This window comes from Python bivittatus, unplaced genomic scaffold (assembly GCF_059951505.1).
Source record: "Python bivittatus isolate LINGU-HERP-01145 unplaced genomic scaffold, Pbiv_v1 ctg000500_np1212, whole genome shotgun sequence".
NCBI classification, from domain to species: domain Eukaryota; kingdom Metazoa; phylum Chordata; class Lepidosauria; order Squamata; family Pythonidae; genus Python; species Python bivittatus.
The window spans coordinates 442,140-462,623 of record NW_028277079.1 but is presented as its reverse complement, the minus strand read 5'-3'; the positions used below and the strand labels follow the sequence as shown (position 1 = coordinate 462,623).

The 20,484-nt window shown below is 45.8% G+C and overlaps 1 protein-coding gene and 1 pseudogene across 1 annotated transcript in view; both read right to left on the bottom strand.

Moving 5' to 3' along the window:
• MAP1S (microtubule associated protein 1S) overlaps positions 1-19,381 on the bottom strand; it is a 34,671-nt gene extending 15,290 nt beyond the window's left edge. The window contains exons 1-2 of the mRNA XM_088147335.1: positions 19,165-19,381; positions 1,814-1,915 (exon numbers count right to left, since the gene is read on the bottom strand). Of these exons, the coding sequence (XP_088003461.1) occupies positions 1,814-1,915; positions 19,165-19,342 (280 nt within the window). The 5' untranslated portion in view covers positions 19,343-19,381. The remainder of the gene's footprint in view (positions 1-1,813; positions 1,916-19,164) is intronic.
• On the bottom strand, positions 11,404-14,616 carry LOC103061617 (max-like protein X; annotated as a pseudogene).
• Positions 19,382-20,484: the final 1,103 nt, after the last annotated feature.

Below are 20,484 nucleotides of genomic sequence, written 5' to 3'. Positions count from 1 at the left end.
GGAGCCTCTCTGGATAAGGAGGGTGGGAGACTGCCCACTTGTGTGCCAAACGGCAGCTCCTCGCAGGGAGGCCACAAGATGGTGGTTTCCTGCATGTCTGAGCACCAGGAGACGAAAGGAGCCATCATGCTCTCAGTCGCAGCAGAGCCTTTTAAAGGACACTGAGTTCGCTAACCACACTTTCTAATCACTTTTGGAAATTACCTATTTAACTATATTAAGGATATTAGAGATCTCCAAAACAACAAGTTTGAAAAGCCACCTGGTAAGTTTACCTTTGTTCCTGAACAAAAGAAAAATTAACTATAAGCTTAAGAACTAAGAAATAGAAACAAACGGCAAAAAGCTAAATAAGAATTTAATTTAAGAAAGATATAAAAGGGGCCAGAAAAATTTGGAACCTTAGAACTTTTGCTGAAAGATTTGGGGAGAAAATAAATTAATAAATAATACCTTCATGGGAATACCATTTTGCCTGGTCTATCAAACTAACAGAGATTTGAGCCTTTATGATTTTAGAAATTAAACCCTAGAGGGGACTAAAAACTCCAGGCAGGAAAAGAAAAAACTCTGCTTCTTGTTTTTGAATTGAGAGTAAGCACTGGGTTGTACAAAATGACAGATAATGCTGTGAATTTTGAGTCACTTCAAGATACTTTTGAAGAATGGGGACAGAGACTGGTAGCTACAATGGCAGAAATAATGTTTACTTATATGAATGTATTATTTACAAAAGAAAGGGAAGTTGTCAAAGCAAATGTTTGGAAAGACCTACAGGATGAAGAGGTGAAACACACTTATGCAGATTTACTAGAAAACAAAGAAATTGTGGATTACAAGATAGAGATGGCAGTTAAAATAGAAATACAAATGACAAGCCAAGATAATGACCTGGATAACAACTTCTTGGTGGATTTACAAAAGAGGGTTGCTAAAGCACTGAAGCAACTTCAGAGATGGGAGAAAGGAAGGAAGGAAGATCAAAGCCTAGGACGGCATTTGAATGGATCAAAGACTGAGGCTGACAGAAGCAAAAGCAAGGAATTTAAAGCTGATTTCCTTGACTGAGGTTAAAACAAGATATAATTGATAAAGTTCTGGAATCCCTTTAGACTTTTTGCTGACAAATGGACTGAAATGTTAATGATTTATGGGTTTGCAAATGGATAAGGATGGGCTATGGGAAGAAAAGATATATGCATGCAATATTAAGTTTGCCTGTACTTGCTGTGATGAAGACAGGAAGTCACTTCTTGAATTCTCTTTTATCTGTTTCTCTTTTCTTTCTTTCCTTGCACTTTCTTTTCTTTTTCTTTTTCTTTTTTCTTTTCATTTTCTCTTCTCTTCTGAATTAGGTTTGTATTATCTTTTATTATTTTTAAAACTTTCAATAAAATTATTATTAAAAAAGAGCGATGGAAACATAAACAGAGGCACCAAATAAAGGTCAGTCAATCAAGTATCATTTGCAACACTCCAGAGGAACAGCTACAGCACATCATCTTCTACCTGTGCCGGCACCGGACCGACACCAAGTGCGACAGCTGGTTTGGACACACCCAAACTCTAAAACACACATTTTCCGCAGCACATGACTGAGAGGGGCATGGTGGCGATGCACAGGCAGAAAGGGCAAGGCCCCAAACATAGTCTCAATGAAGGCTTTCAAGCCCTGCCCCTTAGCTTCTTTGTACCAGTGCCCCCGGTCACAGCCCCGAAGGGCTGGAGAAGCTCTCCAAAGGGCCTCTGCCAGGCTCCCCAGAGGCTTCTTGGCAGGATGCCCCTAGGAGCAGCTTCTCCGCCACCTCCTTACCTTTCACGATATCAGAAAAAGTCGCAGAGTGGCGGGAGACGAAGAGCTTGAGTTGCTGGTCAAGGTTGCAGGCAGTAAGGTCGATATCCCAAGAACGGATCCCTACAAGAGAGATGTCACACAGACACGTAAGCAGCCCTTTGCGGCACGAAATGCCAGAGAATCAGCGTTCCCCACAGGAAGCACCAAGCCTTTGGCCTGGGGGCAAAAGGGGCATCTGTGGAAATGGCTGCAGCACCAAGGCAGGCAGCAACCAACTGGGCACATCCGACTGTAGCTGCGCTCTCCTCCCCTGCAAATTCACACTGAAATTATGAAGGAAACCAATGGCTTGGTGGCTCTGGTGTTTTTTAAACCATGCTTGGCAAATGGCTTAGCTCCCATCTCCCAGTCACTCTATATGAATTCTAATGAAATCACGTTAACTGAAGGGGCCAGAGGAAGACCAAAGATAGAGGCAGGATTCTGTCCCTTCGTGATGTTGACCACCGCGTCAGACCAAAGAACTGGCTGGCTGTTTCTGGGCCGTGACAAAGTTCATCTCCTTCCCCCTTGATGCTTTTCTGCTCTGCTTTCTACACAGAAAAGACAATATAGATGCACTTGCTCTGCTGCAGAACTAGAGCTGGCTGCTTTCATCCAGGCCCAGATTTCCTGCCCCTGCCCCACCTGCAGTGTGACCCAAGTCCATACAGAACATTGCAAATTGTGCCAGCTATGGCCAAGAAGGCAGTTCTTACACACAGGCCCCCGGCTCTTGATGTCCATTGGCTGCAGCCATGCTTCACTGCTCAAGAACCCTGAGCTTGACTGCTCAAGAACCCCAAGCCCAGCCAGCCCTTCAGGGCCTCGCTGTTAAGAGCCACAGCAGAAAGGAAGCAGCCTGTCCAGCACCCCTCAGCTGCCCCACGTCTCCACCCCAGCATGCTCAATATGCTCAAGGAGTGCTGACATCAAGAAAGGAAGCCATACAGATTTGGGGAATGGGGAATTAAGATCTTGCATTCACAGCACCACTATATACAGGTAGTCCCCAGTTTAAGAACGGGTTCTGTTCCCAAGGTCTATCCTTAAGTTGAATTTGTATGTAAGCTGGAACAGAATTATTTTATAATATTGTATAAGTAGTATTGTGTAATTAACTCTAACCATTGTATTAACTCGAATCATTATGTATTTAACTCAAATTTTACTACAATAGACTCCGTTCTTAATTATGGGTTGTCTGTAACATGGGCGTTCTTAACCCGGGGACTACCTGTATCAACTCTGACATTCTGGTTAATTGACCATTTAGATATTGGTATATAAAAAGAAACCCATATTTTATGCATGGAACAAATTTTCTGGAGGCCCAGGAGCTAGACTGGAAAAATCTACATTATTTACATTTATTGTATTTAATACTTGTATTTTATATTTGTATTATTTATGTTTTTATTGATTTTAAATTGTTCTGTTGTGAACCCCCCAAAGTCCCTCCTTGTGGAGGAGTTGGGCGGTGATATAAATTTGACATATAAATAAATAAAATTATAGATATTCAAATAGGCACATGGTGTAGCTATTTTGTTTAATAACAATTCCAAAATTATTGTGGAACATGGGCATTGTGACAACAATGAAGAGTATTTTATTATTTTGCTTGTAAAGATAGCTAATATCACTACTGCTTTGATTAACTTTTATGGTTCTGGGATCCTTGTTTGTTTTCTGCTTGATTGTTTGTCTCCTTGGTAATTCCTTGGTAGTGCCAGACAGGCAGAAGACTAGCAGAGCACATCCATGAACAACTAGCAGTCAGATGGCATGATGAAAAGTCCTTAATCTTACAACACATGGACAGGCTCAACCACAGTTTCACCTGGGAAACTGTCAGCATCCTAGACCAAGCTAAATTCAAAAATGCAAATCAGCCATCAGAACACAACCCCTCCAGCAAACACCCAGATAAGCAGGGATTAGCAGCAGACAAATGATCAAGCAGAAAACAATACCCCAACCAAGGAACCACCAAGGAGAAAACCACACCCCACCAATATGGGCAGGGCAAGCCACTGTATATAAACAGGGAGCAAACCCCACACTCACCAGCCCTGACGATGCCGCCTAGTCGGGTCATGAAGCGCCTGCGAGCAAACCACCCGGCTCAGAGAGCACCGAGGACTCCGTGGTCCAGCCCTGAGCTGCAGAGAGTCTCTTCTATTTTTATGGCTCTACTAAGAATACTCCTGAAATTCTTCATAAACATTTTTCTAGATATATTCTGTAATTTATCAATTGTTAATTGCTGCTGACAATTTCAGTATTATTTTAGATTCTCAAATGGCCAGAAAACCTTTAAAAAATCTACTACCTGTTTGCAAAATTGGAAGTTGCTAGAAGCAGATAAGGAAATCAACCCTGATTGCTCATTGGAAGGATCAATACTGAAGCTCAAGCTCAGATACTTTGGCCACCCAATGCGAAGAGAGGACTCTTTGGAGAAGACCCGGATGCTGGGAAAGATGGAAAGCCAAAGGAGAAGGGGACGGCCGAGGACGAGATGGCTAGATGGCATCACTGCAGCAATGAGCAGGAAACTGAGCCAACTCAGGGAGGCAGTGAAGGACAGGAAGGTCTGGCGCGATGCGGTTCATGGGGTCACGAAGAGTCAGACACGACTTAACGACCGAACAACAACAAGCAGATATTTTGGAACAAAGTTACTAGACAGTTGGCATTTGTTACACCTAAACAAAGAGATTGTTTGTGCAAAACTGAAATTAAAAACTAAAAACCAGCTAATCCCAAATGGTACCTGAAAAAGAGATCTCTCTTTTGTGGAATATAGAAAGGAAATTTGTCTTTAAAATAAATAAATAAACAGAGGTTCTACCAATAAATTAATATTTTGGGATGCTTTTACGGCATTTATTCATGGAGCCACAATTGTGTTCACTTCTGCAAAAAAAAAAAAAAAACAGCTGTAGAGAATTCAGTCTTATACAGTTGGAAAAGATGGCTAAAAGACCCAGTTTTATCTTATGCCATAAATCCTACAGATGAATTCTATACTGTAAAGTAGTTGTGGCAACCAAGTTTAAACTGATTGATCACATTCAAAATATTAATTAGAAGTATTGGGAATCAAGAGATAAAGCTGGAAAATTATTGGCTCATCAGCTGAATTAGCAAAACAATACATTTTATTTCTGGAATTCAGGCCAGTGATGATCAGTTTCATACTGAGACAGAATCTACTAATTGTCAGGTTGTTTTTTTTTAATCTGTCCATTCACTTCTGTGAATTGGAGACATTCTCAATATTTCTTGAAAAATACTGAAGCAGAAAAGAACATAAAAATGGCACAACCACTGACATTACAAAAAGTCATAGAGACAAACCAATTCATGGTCCTAATGACTTCCTAACTGAATGATATAGGACTTTTATATATTTATTGGCACCTATATTATTAGAGGTTAAAATGATTCATTTGCTCTTAATACATTCTGTTCTTTTTCTATAAGGCCTATGTTATAGTAATCTTAAAGCCAGAGATCTGCAAATGATAGACCACCATTGCTACTTAATGTTTATGTTAAAATATTAGCTGCTATATTAGCCAAGAGATTACAGAATGTGATACCATCCATAATTCACCAATCTCAGGCATCTGACAATATTCTTTGGTGATAGATATTCTGAACAAAGCAGCAGGTATGTAAGAATTAGCTGTTTTATTCTGTTAGATGCTGAAAAGGCTTTTGACGTGCCTCAGATTCATACAGTCAGGTCCAGAAATATTGGGACATCGACACAATTCTAACATCTTTGGCTCTATACACCACCACAATGGATTTGGAATGAAACAAACACAATGTGCATTAACTGCAGACTGTCAGCTTTAATTTGAGGGTATGTACATCCAACTCAGGTGAACAGTGTAGGAATTACAACAGTTTGCATATGTGCCTCCCACTTGTTAAGGGACCAAAAGTAATGGGACAGAATAATAACCATACATCAAACTTTCCCTTTTTAATACTTGGTTGCAAATCCGTTGCAGTCAATCACAGCCTGAAGTCTGGAACGCATAGACATCACCAGACGCTGGGTTTCATCCCTGGTGATGCTCTGCCAGGCCTCTACTGCAACTGTCTTCAGTTCCTGCTTGTTCTTGGGGCATTTTCCCTTCAGTGTTGTCTTCAGCAAGTGAAATGCATGCTCAATGGGATTCAGGTCAGGTGATTGACTTGGCCATTGCATAACATTCCACTTCTGTCCCTTCAAAAACTCTTTGGTTGCTTTTGCAGTATGCTTTGGCCAGTGAAGCGCCGTCCAATGAGTTCTGCAGCATTTGGCTGAATGTGAGCAGATAATATTGCCCGAAACACTGCAGAATTCATCCTGCTGCTTTTGTCAGCAGTCACATCATCAATAAATACAAGAGAACCAGTTCCATTGGCAGCCATACATGCCCACGACATGACACTACCACCACCATGCTTCACTGATGAGGTGGTATGCTTAGGATCATGAGCAGTTCCTTTCCTTCTCCATACTCTTCTCTTCCCATCACTCTGGTACAAGTTGATCTTGGTCTCATCTATCCATAGGATGTTGTTCCAGAACTGTGAAGGCTTTTTTAGATGTCGTTTGGCAAACTCTAATCTGGCCTTCCTGTTTTTGAGGCTCACCAATGGTTTACATCTTGTGGTGAACCCTCTGTATTCACTCTGGTGAAGTCTTCTTTTGATTGTTGACTTTGACACACATACACCTACCTCCTGGAGAGTGTTCTTGATCTGGCCAATTGTTGTGAAGGGTGTTTTCTTCACCAGGGAAAAGATTCTTCGGTCATCCACCACAGTTGTTTTCTGTTGTCTCCCGGGTCTTTTGGTGTTACTGAGCTCACCGGTGCATTCCTTCTTTTTGAGAATGTTCCAAACAGTTGTTTTGGCCACGCCTAATGTTCTTGCTATCTCTCTGATGGGTTTATTTTGTTTCTTCAGACTAATGATGGCTTGCTTCACTGATAGTGACAGCTCTTTGGATCTCATCTTGAGAGTTGACAGCAACAGATTCCAAATGCAAATAGCACACTTGAAATGAACTCTGGGCCTTTTATCTGCACATTGTAATTGGGGTACTGAGGGAATATCACACACCTGGCCATGGAACAGCTGAGAAGCCAATTGTCCCATTACCTTTGGTCCCTTAACAAGTGGGAGGCACATATGCAAACTGTTATAATTCCTACACCGTTCACCTGAGTTGGATGTACATACCCTCAAATTAAAGCTGACAGTCTGCAGTTAAGGCACATTGTGTTTGTTTCATTCCAAATCCATTGTGGTGGTGTATAGAGCCAAAGATGTTAGAATTGTGTCGATGTCCCAATATTTCTGGACCTGACTGTATATTTTAAGAAGATCGGGGTTTCTGCAATCTTTTGCACCTTGGTACAATTATAATTTGGTATCTTTACTCTGTGGTTAGACTTAGTAAAAATGGACTTGTTTCTGAACCTACTGAGCTATACTGTGGCACCTGTCAGGGACGCCCATCTCCTCTCATTTTTAGCTTAGTTCTTGAACATCCAGGATATTTTTCTTACACAAGATATTAAAGGTATTGTAGCAGTGGATCCTGAATATAAACTGTTTCTATATGTTGATGATGTGGCTTTTTTAGATAACTATTTAGTGTCACAAACAATGCTTATTAAGCTATGCTGGTTATATTATCAATTGGGGAAAAAAATCTAATCTGCTCCCCTTGGTATCCACAGACTACAGTATGTAAAAAACCCTAACCCATAAAATACTTGTGTTTGTACTTTTCTCAAAATATGTCACAATATATTGAACTGAATATATCTAAATGTATAGATATGATCACTGTAGATATAAATCAGTGGTTAAAACATCCAGAATCTCTGGGGCAAGATTATTAATACAATCAAAATGAATATTACATCTAGACTAATATATATTTTAAGAGGAATCCCACTGTTAATTCCTAACAAATGTTTTTACAAAGATAAATTACTAAGAAATGTTTTACTGCAGGCTAAGACCCCTCAATTTTGGGGGACTAAACTAAGGTGGCCTTAAGATAATGGGTGACTTTAGTTTTCCAGATTTTTAACTTCACCAAACATCTTTACTTCTGTGGATTCAATCAGAAAATAAATGTGTAACCCCTTGAAATCCTGGCAACTTCTGGGGTCAAGCCACAGTAAACCTGAACTCTCTTTTTGAAAGCTTTGAAAGTTGCTAGACACATTTGGCCATGATAGGTACCTATTTAAATTTTGACCCAGAATCCCATGAGAAACTGATCCTGAGCAATAATCCAAATTTGACAAGAAAGGGAAAGATGCTTTACTAGAAAGCCTCAGCCAAACAAGGGACAAATATCTTACTCCAGTTGATGAACAATGGTCGCTTTAAGGATTTTGCCATATTATGTTCTGACCACATTTACTGATAGCTTCCGCTTGGCAGCACGTACAGTTGAAACTGCAAAACAATACAGTCCAGGTACCTTGGTAGCTTTGGAGACACCTGGAATTCTAGCATCCTAAGAGATGTTACATTTGAAGAGATACCAATAATTCAATTTTCTACGGATATCAGACTTTTGGTGTGTGTTGGCATCATAAGAAGCCTGAAGGTTTTTTAACTCATATGATTTGGACTTGTCCAGCCTTAGCTCCCATTTGGTTTCACATTAGAGCACATTAATACAGTCTTCAGAAAAAATATAGCATTTAAAGATGTAGAAGTAATGAATGTGAAATGTTATGAAGGGCTTTGCCTAGAACTTGACAAATGGAATAATTTTATATAAATTATTCTCTTGATGATAAGGAATGGATATAAGATATGTTGGTTATCAATATTGCTTTATATCCTAAAAATGAGCAAAGCAATGGGATTCTATTTAGTCCAGATTGAATGGTAAATTTAAGGACTGGATTAATCTTATAATGATACTAGATGGCTATATTTTTTTTCTTTTTTAATTATTTTACTTACTATATTAGTTTCTTCTTCATCTCTTATGTTTTGTTTAACTACAGTAATGTATGCAAAAATCTTTGCTGTATATTCACTGATGGATCTTTATCAATTAAAAAATTCAAAACTAAAAAAAAAGGATATTTGCAATTCTTTTAAACAATCATAGTCAATGGCTATCATGATTACTTCAAATCTAGCACTACCTGGAAGACCAAAGTCAGCAAAAGCAATTCATTCATTCATTCATTCATTCATTCATTCATTCAAGAAGGCAATGTGAGGCAGCCACTCTAAATCCCCCAGGACGGGACTTCAAAAGACTAGTCTCCAGAATTAATAGCCTTCACAACTCCAGCACACAGGATCAAAATGTCACAAGGAAACATCTTGAAGAACCCACCACCAGTTGCAGCCTAGCTGGCCACAGCCTCTGAAGTGCCACCATACAGGCTCTTCAGGAGACCAAGGCACTCTTTGGGTTTCTCCTCTGTCCTACCGACTTCACCAGAGTCATATCTGGGCAGATTTGGACATTGGCTCTGGAATGAAGTCCAAGAAATCAGAGTTGAGGTCACACGTTGAACTGACTGCTGTATGAGCTTGCAGAAAGCAATACTCACTTGACTGGTAACAAGTAAGCAGCTACCAAGGTGATCAAACCATCTATACAGTGTTCAGTATTGCTCGCAATGAAAAGCAAAGGATTTCTAAAACAAGCAAATATCTCACACTACTGCTCAGCAAAGGGGCTTCTGTCAGCTCCTGTATGGTGCCGATGCTGCAGAATGCATTTTCCATGCCCCATTATTACACACATTTTGTTTAAAAAGCTTGGAGGGGGGAGTGATGCTGACTGCGGCCTTCCGATTGCTGCAACTACATACAATTTTGCTGTGGCTGCCACTTTAATCAGCCTGACTGGGCTTTTACTGAACTTTATGAAGCTTTTGCCTCCTGAAGGGAGGAAGTGCAGAAGTCAAATTCCAAATACTAACTGGGTTCTCAACTCTGTTCTCAGACCAGTATAAAAAGCCCTGGTGACAGGAAAGTCAGACTCCCTCTGTAAAGAAAAGGAACCCATTTCTGACAGTTGCTTCCTGTTTGGAGTCAGGACAGAGGAAGCAGAGCAAAAAAGGGAACTAACTCAGCCAAGGGAGAAAGCTGAGGCACAACCGTTGGACTGGTCAAACGCAGCATCTTGTCTTAATTTTTTATTCATTTATCTATGTGAAGCATTTATAACTTGCAGGTAGGTCAGAAAATCTCTCGGTGTAGCTTTCAGATCAATAAAGAAAGTATCTGCTCTCATAATGTAAGAAGAACAGCAAGAAAAAAGGAAATCCAGATTCTACTGTTATATCTAGTTGGCAAAGCTGATTAGATACATAAATTAGCAGTGGGGAGTTCTACATCCTTTTAAAGCTGTTTCAAATTCAAAACGAGTTGTTCCAACCCTACCGTTCCACTTCCAGTTTGGAACAGTTCTGGCGAGGTCAGAAGGGGCGTTTGGAATTCAGTGTTTTGCATACCGCTGCTTCCATGCACGCCGAAGAAATACTTCTCACTAGCCATAGCAGAAAGTCTTTATTAAAAGGCTAAATATACTTTTATGACATGCCCAGTCTCTCCGCTCTGTGTGATCTCCTGAAGCTCAAGCCAATGCAGAAAGGGCACAAAACATCACCGAAGCTGGAAGAAAGGCCCTGGGGAGCATCCACCCAATTCTGGAGCCATTGCAACGTCTCTGGTAACAGGAAAGACACCAACACCAAGAACATGGGATCTTTTTCAACCTCTGGGAAGTCTATGCAATTTGATAGCACAACCTGGAATTTGTGGCTGGTCTACACTGGGAGAACCAAGTTGCACAGCATCAAAAGCAACGTTGAAGGCAAAGCACTACATATTAAACACACACACACACACTCAGGATCATCCAGCTTCCACTAGCTTGAGAAAGCTTAGAGGGAAAACATGAACAGTGTGTGGTCTGATCGGGGGGGGGGGGGAGGGAGGAGGAGGAGGATTAATATGACTCCTGCAGAACACATGACCTGATTCTGCACTGCAGTCTTGTGGATGGAAACATTGATGGGGCTGCCCAAACTGTCCACCCGAACAGCACAGAAGCCCAAATGTTAAGCCGCATCACTCCGGTGGAATAGGAAGGGACCAAACCTATCTAAAAGCCTGACCGGAAACGCTGAACACTTTGATGAGAACCACTGGCTTCCGGCCTCCTGCTTCTTCAGACCCACCTCACAGACGCGGGAGCATCCTAAAGCACCCCTTGACACCGATCCTGGCCACCACGTCATCCCCCTCCCCTCCCAGGACGGCCCCTTGAAGCAGCTACCTGCCCAAGGGCCTAATGGTTCATGTCCTAGCCCCAAGGCTCGGGGTGGTCAAGCAAAGACAAATAGCTTCTCCTCTCTCAGGCACATCTAAATCCAGTTTTTATTTTTTATCTATTTATTTAATTTACACACCATCATTTTTTCTGGCAAATACCCAAGACAGCTAGCCAATTCTTTTAAAAAAGCAGAATATAAAAATTAAGAAGCACGGTTTAAAACCAACACTAAAACAGATACTAAATTCAAAAGAGATGCATCTTTATAGGTTTTCTACAGCCTGAAAGACTGGGACCCAGCAGAAGGAGTCCATTCCTTAGCACGAGAGCAGTGCACAAGAGGGGCTTCTCCCGAAAGAGGTATTTCACAGCAGGAAGGTTGGTAACAGAAGATGCAGTCCCTGAAAGAGCAACACTCTAAAGAAACTCCAGCTTTGAAGAGCAATACCAACAACTTGAATTGCACCAAGTAAGTAACTGGCAACCAGTGCAGATCTCCCAGGACAGGTATCACATGATCTCTGAACCTTGCATCAGTCAGCACCCTAAAGGCTACTTGTTACTCCTTTCAAGGTTAGCCCCACATCCATGTTGGAAATGGGCTATTAAGACGGGATGTAACCAAGGCTTGTGTAACTCTTGCCAAATCCAACCAACTCAGGATGAGTTGCAGCTGAAGCACTGGAAGTAATTGTGCAAAGGTGCTCCCGACCCCAGCCATTGCCTGCACATCCAGTGACAGCCGAAGATCAGGGAATATTCTTGGACTGCGAATCTGCCCTTCCTTCAGGGGTAGGTGGAACCAGCATCATCAGATACCAACCAACAGCATGCCTGTCTTGTCTGGATTTAATTTCAGCTTGTTATTAAATTTAAAAGCAATGCTCGTTATCACATTTCAAAGCAATATTCACGCTACCAATGTCTTCCTTGGAGGAAAACGGCCTTGGAGAAAACAGACCTGGATGCTACCAGCACTGACAGCATCCCACTTCCAAAGTCTGAATGACCTTCCCTAGTGGCCTTATGTAGAAACTGGCAGCAAGGAGGACAAGCTTAACTCTGGACTCTGCACGTCAAGCACCACTCCACCAAGCGTGATCTTTGGGACAAAAGTGGAAGAGACGGGATGGAACCATCATAATGCAGCACCCTCAAGGCCAAATCCAAAAAATAGTCAAGCTGTACAGGAGAAATAGCAGTCTTTATATCCAGCTGCCACCTTGGTCAACCACCAAGTGACCAAAGCAACTTCTGGACTATATCCAGCCAGAAGCCCAAATGAATGGACCCCAGAAAAAAATCACAATCCATCAGATGAGCTTGGAGGTACAAGGCCAGCACCTTCTGGATCCCCATTCCCAGAAATGGAACGTTTGAGAGCAACCTATAATTGTGCCTATCTCCGCCAACCAGCTGCATACCCAAAAAGCGGTGCCTATCAAGGACGCGGGACCCATCTAGGCAGGAAACAAAACAGAGGAGCTGCAGAGGGGATTTGGCTTAAGTTCACTTTATTGCATTATTAGAAACCAGGGCTATGGGAGACTAAAAAGATCTGTCCATTTTTAGTTCTAACATAACAATCTTTAAACCTAGCCAAACTCTCTTAATCCATGAAGTAAAGCAAATTATGCTTGCATATATGTCAAACAATTTTAAAAAGCTGGAGGTTGGCAACACCAGCATGGCATACTGCCTCTCTATGAGGCTGCCAGAATTCATTTATACAAAGCAAGCCAATTTATTGCTTAGCTTTTCCAGTACTCGGCACTTAACCCAAGGTAAATGTTACATGGAACCATGGTAGTGTGTAAAACAGCTCTGTTTTTAGTCATTATCCCTAGCTACTGCCTCTTAAACCAAACCTCATGTGTAATATCGAGGCATTTTGAAAACTTGTTTACCAATCTGAGGTGAAGGAAAGTTTCCGTGTTTCTGCACCTTTAAGAAAAGAGTTTGGCTCACTGTGAAACCCTGATATATTGTAAATACACTGCTATCGGGCAAGTTAGATTAATGTATAGGAACATGTGGAACCAAGGCTCGAAAGAGGGATACAGCAGCAACTGATCCCCATGAATAGAGACTGCTGATTGCTTTTGTGCTCATTTAAGGAGCCCGCAGTGCAGACTGTGAGAGGATTTCAGAGATAAACCCAATCCGTAGTCCTAAAAAAAGCTTGAAGAGAAATTACTGGAAGGAATAGAGCATCTTAGCTTTGCATCTCCAAATTATATTATGCCCCTTCAAGGCTGTCTCTTTGATAAGAAGAGCTGGCTCTTCCGTTGTTCCAGTGCACCAGTGACAATGTCTTGTGGCTTATAATGCTCCTCTATCCAGCCGAAAACACGAGCTGAGAGCCCCAGAGAACTGGAGATGGAAGCGTTAAAGGACTGGAACCATGCTACCCTGGAAAACACCAAACCGCCTCGTCACACACTTGATTCTTTCCTTCACTGGGATTGTCATGGCGGGTTTTAACAATTTGCTCATAGTGTTTTTTTGCTTGTTTTGTGCCTTCCAGCCAGTCTTGAATCCTGGCAATGCCTGGCCTAGTCCCTGCAGTTTTCTTGGCAAATTCCGGAAGTGGTCTGCATTGCCTTTTTCCTAGAGCTGAGAGAGAGTGACTGGCCCAAGGTCACCCAACTGGCTTTGTGCCTGAAGCAGGACTAGCACTCACGGGCGCCAGGTTTCTAGCCTAATTTTCAAGGTCATCACATCTTTCCAGAGCGTGGAGACCTCTTCCTCTTGTTTCCTCTTTTCCTTCTGCAAGAACCAACTGTAATCAGTGGTCTTCTGCAGCACAATCACCTTGCCGAGCTCCCGAGAGCCTACGGAGAAATCCTGCTGGTGGCATGTGGGTACAACTACGTGCAAATCATAATGACCTTTTTTGATAATATCCCTCCTCTTCTGCTCAGCCTGCCCGAGGGCACAGGGACAGCGATCCTTGTATGTTTCTTTGTAGGTGTCTTGTTGGTAATCAGTATTTGGAACCGAAGAGGCACTGACAGAGGCAATACTGCTCGTTCTCGCTACAAGGCTCCCTTTTCTTCTGCTTTCCACAGAGTGCAGAATCCAACCCATTGTCTCTATAAGTTATGTCAGCTTTTCCTCTCCAAGGAGTTTCCACAGAGAAGCTTGACAACTCCGCCATCTTTCCCCTCCCTCTGGCACATGCTTATCCAAGTCAAAAGAGGATTTCTTCAGCAGAGATCTTATGACTGCCTCCTTTCAGTAGAATGGAATACATCTCACCCATGAAGAGGCACTGATCCTTCCCCTCAGCTATGGGGCCAGTCCCACACTAGCCGATTAAGGGGAAGGGCAAGTGCAGGACAAAGAGGTGGTGAGCCTCATCTTTCTGTATACCCTGCCCATGTCATCCAAATCTCTAAGCCAAAAGCAATTCAGAATAACAGGACAAGAGGTCGCCTATACACCGACCCAACACTGCTGTCCAAGTTGCTGCTCAACTTGGAGACAGATCCCACCAACTCTGTTTGGAAGCAAAGATATACATTTCTCATGAGGAGCCCTGTTTCAGCTTTTTGTGGAGGAAATGCAGCCCACGATGAAACGAGAAACACCAGCCTGCTTGGTGCAGATGCCGCAGAGCAGCCATTCGAGTGGGCCTTCAGACAGGTTCCCTCCCTGCTCTATCCAACCCACTGCAAGAGATCCTACATCCTATCAGCTTCAGGGCTCTCACCTCTCTTCTAAATCAAGACGCCAACTCAGCTCTGTAAGAGGGTGGAAGGCTCTTAGGAGCAGTAATAGTTGTTGTATTCCATAGATCAGCCAGGGCCTCAATAGCATCACTGAATGAAAACGCAGAACCTTTTCCCCAAATATCCAGATCCATCAGGCATTTGTCAGACAATCTGACCATGCTTTATCCCTGTAAAAATTTATGCTGTTAGCCTAAAACTGACCGGAAAGCGGCCTGATCAGGAGAACAGTTTGCACGGAACACGGATGCTCTGGGATCAGGGGCAGCGCAAGAGGAAGAACTGCCAATGCAGCCTCAGCATGCATCTACTGTATGAAGCAGCTGTCCATGACTGAGATCAAAGAGCAGCTGCTGTCTTTAAAAACAAAAAACAAAACCAAGCTTCAAGTCATTATGGCTCCAGATGACTTTAAAGCGAGAGGAATGCTGGCAATGTATCAGAAGCCTCAGTTGGTCAAGGAAGTCCTTCCCTTTCTCAAGGGGGCTTCCATTAGCCCCCCCTCCAATTCACTCACCCTCAGCTGTGTGCTTTCGTTCCACTCTCTCTTCTCCCACCCCCCACCGCCTGCCCCCAAGGCCTCTTTTTTCAGAAGACTTCAAAGAGTTGATGGTAATAACAATACAGTAAGCATTTGCACAAAGTCGGCCCTGTAAGATCAGCTACTGATTACAGAAGTATGTAAATTAGGAAATTTCTAAACTAGAGATGTCATACATAACAACCTTTATCAATTGTTCTGGTCAACTGAGTATGCAATTGTGAGAAATATTAAAATAAATATATTGTGTTGGGCAAAGAACAACAATGTTGGCAGGTTTTTATGCTTTTAAATTTAAAAAAACTTTTTTTTAATTTGTACTTGTGTTTGTTTTTAACTGTTGTTTTAATTGCTTTTTAACTGTTTATTGTATGCTGCCCAGAGTCATGTTTGTGAGATGGGTGGCTATATAAATCTGATAAATATATAAAGAAAGAAAGCAAACAGGCCACCGTTCTTCCACCTCCCACATTTCATTCTTTCTCCACTGCTGCAAGAAATAAAGTTCTGTTTCTTCACTAAATGAAAACAAAGGTCCTTCCAAATCCAAATGAGAACTGGAAGAAGGATGAGCCACAAACTACGCCATCTCCCTGCCAACAGGTGAGAGCAAGACCTTTCATCCACCTGCCAGAAGAGATGCATCCCAGCAGGTGCACACACAGCCCTGGCTCCAAGCCTGCACGCACCTTGCCAAGGTGACTCAGGTGCGCCCAGGAGAAAAAAAGCAGGCCTTCCAGCTGGGGGAAACCACCCATCTCCCTGGGCCTCCAGGGGAGGAGGAGCAATTGGGAGCAATTTGCTGTCTGAAAACAATTCCAGAAGGAAAGGCGTGGTCAGGCTCTCCTCCAGGAATGGGGCTACCCAGTGGCTTGTTCTGGTTTCACTTGGCTAGAATCGTCCCCTTCTTCTGCCAGCCTGGGGCCCTGGGAGAAAGAGGCATCTTTCGTGCAAAGCGTGGCACTGCAGCTCCAGCATGAGCACAACTCATTGACTAGGCAAGTTCCAAGTAGACACGCTGCTACCTGACCATTCCAACAAACACCGGGACCTTGGTACCTGCCCCCCCTTCCCCAACAGCCATTGCTCAGGGTTGGGGATGCTCCAGAGCGGTACGGAGTGTGGGGCAAGGAGCTGCAACAAACAGGGAAAGTCAACAGCCATCAAGGACGGCCTCCAGGAGGAGAGCTGATGCAGCCTTCACCAGCTTGCATTCTAGGCGCAGAGGACGGGGGGCACCATATCCCAACACACGCAGAGGACACCCTCTTGGTGGAGTCCATGCAACGCTTCATCTCGTCTTTCCCCACCAAAATATTGGTTTCAGTGACTTGCTCCAAGACGTGGCTTTTCCTTAAAACATGAAAGGGGGAGGGAAAGCAACTGCTTTTCTAGCATCCCAAATGGAAAAACAAAGGCAGCCTCCACAGCCTCTCTAGAAAACAGGGATGGACAGACGTCAGGAGTCCAAAGTGCATTCAAAACCCAGGGCTACACTTCTAATTCTCCAATTCATCTCCTCCTACAATGTACTCAAGCCAACACACTATGAAATCCAAATATCACGCAGTGATGAGATCACATAGTGAACCAGGAATGGCAACGGCCCACAAAGAGCCAAGCGGTTATGACCTCAACTTCCTCCCTGAATCAACCGCTCTCCATTATCTGGGTCCAGCTTGCTTCCTTGCAGGAAATACAGCTATGCCTCAGTCCATCTTCCAGCCCTCCTGCATCCTTTGCACATTTAAAAATGCTTCTCCCATCTCATTTAAAGCAACACCCTCTTGTCACCCAGATTCCACAGATGCTAGTTAATTTCTGCTTCCAACAAAACTAAGGAAGTATCAGGCAGACACATTCCAAATCCACGCAGCAGTGGTCCTAGAGCACTCTTATTCCCACCCCAGAGGAAGTTCAAGAAATCAGCCCTTATTTCCGCTTTAAGGAGATTATTTATTTAAATTTGTTATAGCCACCCACTTCCAACTCTCGGCGGCATACAAACCAGAACACCATAAAAGCATAAAATCACACAGTTTTTTTTTCTTCCTAGCATTTTCCTGCAGGTGCAGGGTCCACTTTTTTCGGATCAACCGAATGGTTGCAACAGGAATTGACCGACCGGTTTGTTGCCCAAGCCTGACGTTGTGGGTTGAGAGAGAGTGACTGGCCCAAAGTCGCCCAGCCGGCTTTCATGCCTAACCACACAGGCTGCCTGGACTAAATCAATCAGAAACACAACACAAATCGCAACGAATGGACTTCTCTCAGCCTAAATTAGAAAAATGTCATATGTTCCTGAAAATTCAGGCCCACGTAGATTCCCTTCCATCAATGCAGCCAGTGCTGAGAGACGCACATGGAAACAGAAGGCCTGCATGAGAGGGGAGCAAACGGAAGGGCTGCCCAGTGACCCTGCTCCAGGCCACCTTACATGACCCTGGTTCACCGGTCAGATCCCCACAAAGTGAAGGCTGGAAAGAGTATTGGAGCTAGATTGATGCAGCCCTGCATCTCCTTAGAATCACATCTATACGCCTTACAAGGAAGAAATTGCTCTTTCCTTAGGAACTGGAAAGCCCCTTTTTGAATTAGCAAAATAACCACCAAGCATGACAAAAGGTGATGTCAGAGGAGACCAGGAGAAAGAGAGGCAGCAGCAGCAGCACCCCTCGGGGGTCACTGCCTTCCATCTTCAGCACTGAGCTTACAGCACCCGTAGTAATTCTAGCACCACTTAACACCCACACTCTTTACCCATCCATCTGCATGTCTCCTCAATCACCAAGGTGGTGGGGTGCTTGACAACCCCCCCCCCAGTATGTGCACCTTCTCACCTGGAAGTTGTGACTCCCTCTAGGCCGCCCTCTCCTCCCCTGGCAGGACGTTGCCCCTGCAATCGGGGAAGCCCCCGCCCCCTGGAGTCCGGGAAGGCCGAGCCTGGCCCTCCAGAGGCTCAGCGGCCATGGGCCCCGCGGGCAGGGGCCGAGATGCGCGGGATGCTTTCGCCGGGCCTTCATTCTGATGTCGGGTATCGTTTGGATCCGTCACGGGGCGAGCGTGGCCACCAGCGCGGTCGCCAACGCACAAACCCCAAATGCCCTTCGGACGCACGGCTCCACCCAGGCCCCCTCCTCTCCTCTGCCCCGCGCGCAACGACGGGCCGGACGGCGGCTTATTCTCCGCTCCCGGAGCGGCGCCCCCGGCACGCCGCGGGGCCGAAGCGGAGGGCTCTCCGGCCCGGGACGCCTCCTCGGGCGCCCCTTCCAGCGCGGAGAACCGCGCCAAGCCCCCCGAGGCCGGCCCCCGCGTGGCCCCTTCCCCCCGCACGCGGCTCCTGCCCACCCGCGGAGCCGCGCCCGCCGCGCCCCCCTTCACCCAGCGGGCCCCCCGAGGACGGGCCGCCCGCCCCTCTTCGCCAGCGCCCTCCAGCCCTCGGCAAAGCGCGCCCGAAGGAGGCCCTGCCCGGCCCGGCCCGCGGCTTCCAGCGGGCCCCTTCCTCCCGGCAGCCGCGGAGAAGGGAGTGCCCGGCCGCCCGGGGCGAGGCGCGGGAACAGGGACCCCAGGAGGCCCCTCCCACCCAGGGGCCCTTCCCGGGGCCCCCTCCCCCTCGCAGGGCTGCTGAGGCGGGCGGGGGACGGCGCCCCCAGCCCCAGAAGGGGGACGCCCCTCCCGCGCCCCCTCCCCCACTTCCGGCGCCCCTTACCGGCTCTGACGGCCGCCAGCACCGCCCTGCGCAGCCCGGGCCGGCCGCCCCCGGCGCCGAAGACCACCACCAGCGAGAAGCGGTCCGGGGGCGGCGCGAGCGAGAGGGGGGCAGCCGCGGCGGCGATGGAGGGGCTGCCGCGGCCGCCGCCGCCTCCGGCCGCCACCGCCGCCGCCATTTTGGTTGGCGCCTCCGAGGCGTCCGTTGGCCACGCCCACCCCGCCAAGGCTCTGCCGGCGCCCTCGCAGACCCCGCCCCTGCGTTGCGCCCGCCAATGAGCGACTGAGAGGGGCAGCTGGGCGTGACCAAGGGGAGGGCGCCGATGAGCAGGCGGGGAGGGTCGCGGAGGGAGGCCTCAGAGGAAAAGCGCCCCTCTGAGCATGGGCAGAGTGCGGTGTTGGCGTGCGCGCTCCCTCCCTCACCTGTGGCGGTTTTAGCTCTCCCCCCCCCCGGGAGACCAAGCAGAATATGAGAAAACGTCCAAAAGGACAGAGCTGTTGTCGATGTTGTTTTAAAGAGGGTCTTCTGCGGAGTCTGAAAGAAGGCCCGAGTATACAGTGTTTTTTTCAGTCTAGAGGAGCAATAGTCTCCTGAGGGGGGGCTTACTAAGGAGCTCTGCAATAGAGTGCTCCCTCTGTGCATGTGCAGAGTTTCCCCATGGGGTCTGCAGGAGAGTGGACCTGAGGCTGAGGAACTATACCTGCCCTTACTTGGATCCCTGCTTGCTCCCCAGGGCCGAACGTCCGATTGAAACGCAGGAGGAGAAGCCCTTCCTCTCGGTCTCCATCCGGGGCGGGCCACGGGCAAAGCCCCTGAAGAGATTCTGAAGTGGTCTTACCTCTGAGCATGCACAGAGTGTTTTCCCCAGAGAATAACTGAGGGTTAAAGGAATGTTGTTTAAAAGAAAGTGCCCTCTCAGAACACCATTTGCAGAGTCCTTTCCTAAAGAAATGTTTTGGAAAGGTTGTTCCTGGCCATGCACAGACTGCCTTTCCTGAGCAAACTAAAGGGAGGCCCAAGCGAGGAGGAAGAGGAAGGGGAGAGCCACTTTCTATGCATGAGGTTCAATGAGAGTACACACACAGTGCTTTTTTCTCTCAAACTTGACAAAAAGGAGGCGCACTGCACATGTACATCAAATACATCAAAGGAATCTACCCCCGCCCCCCCCCCCCCGTAAGCAAAGCATAAACCCAACAATCCGGCCATCAGCAGGACAAGCCATGGCCCTCGTTCGCGGGGCCCGGTGCCGGCCCCCCAGCTCCTCCGCGGGAGCAAGGGAAGCGCCAGCCGGCCCAGGGATCCGGGCCTCCGCACCTG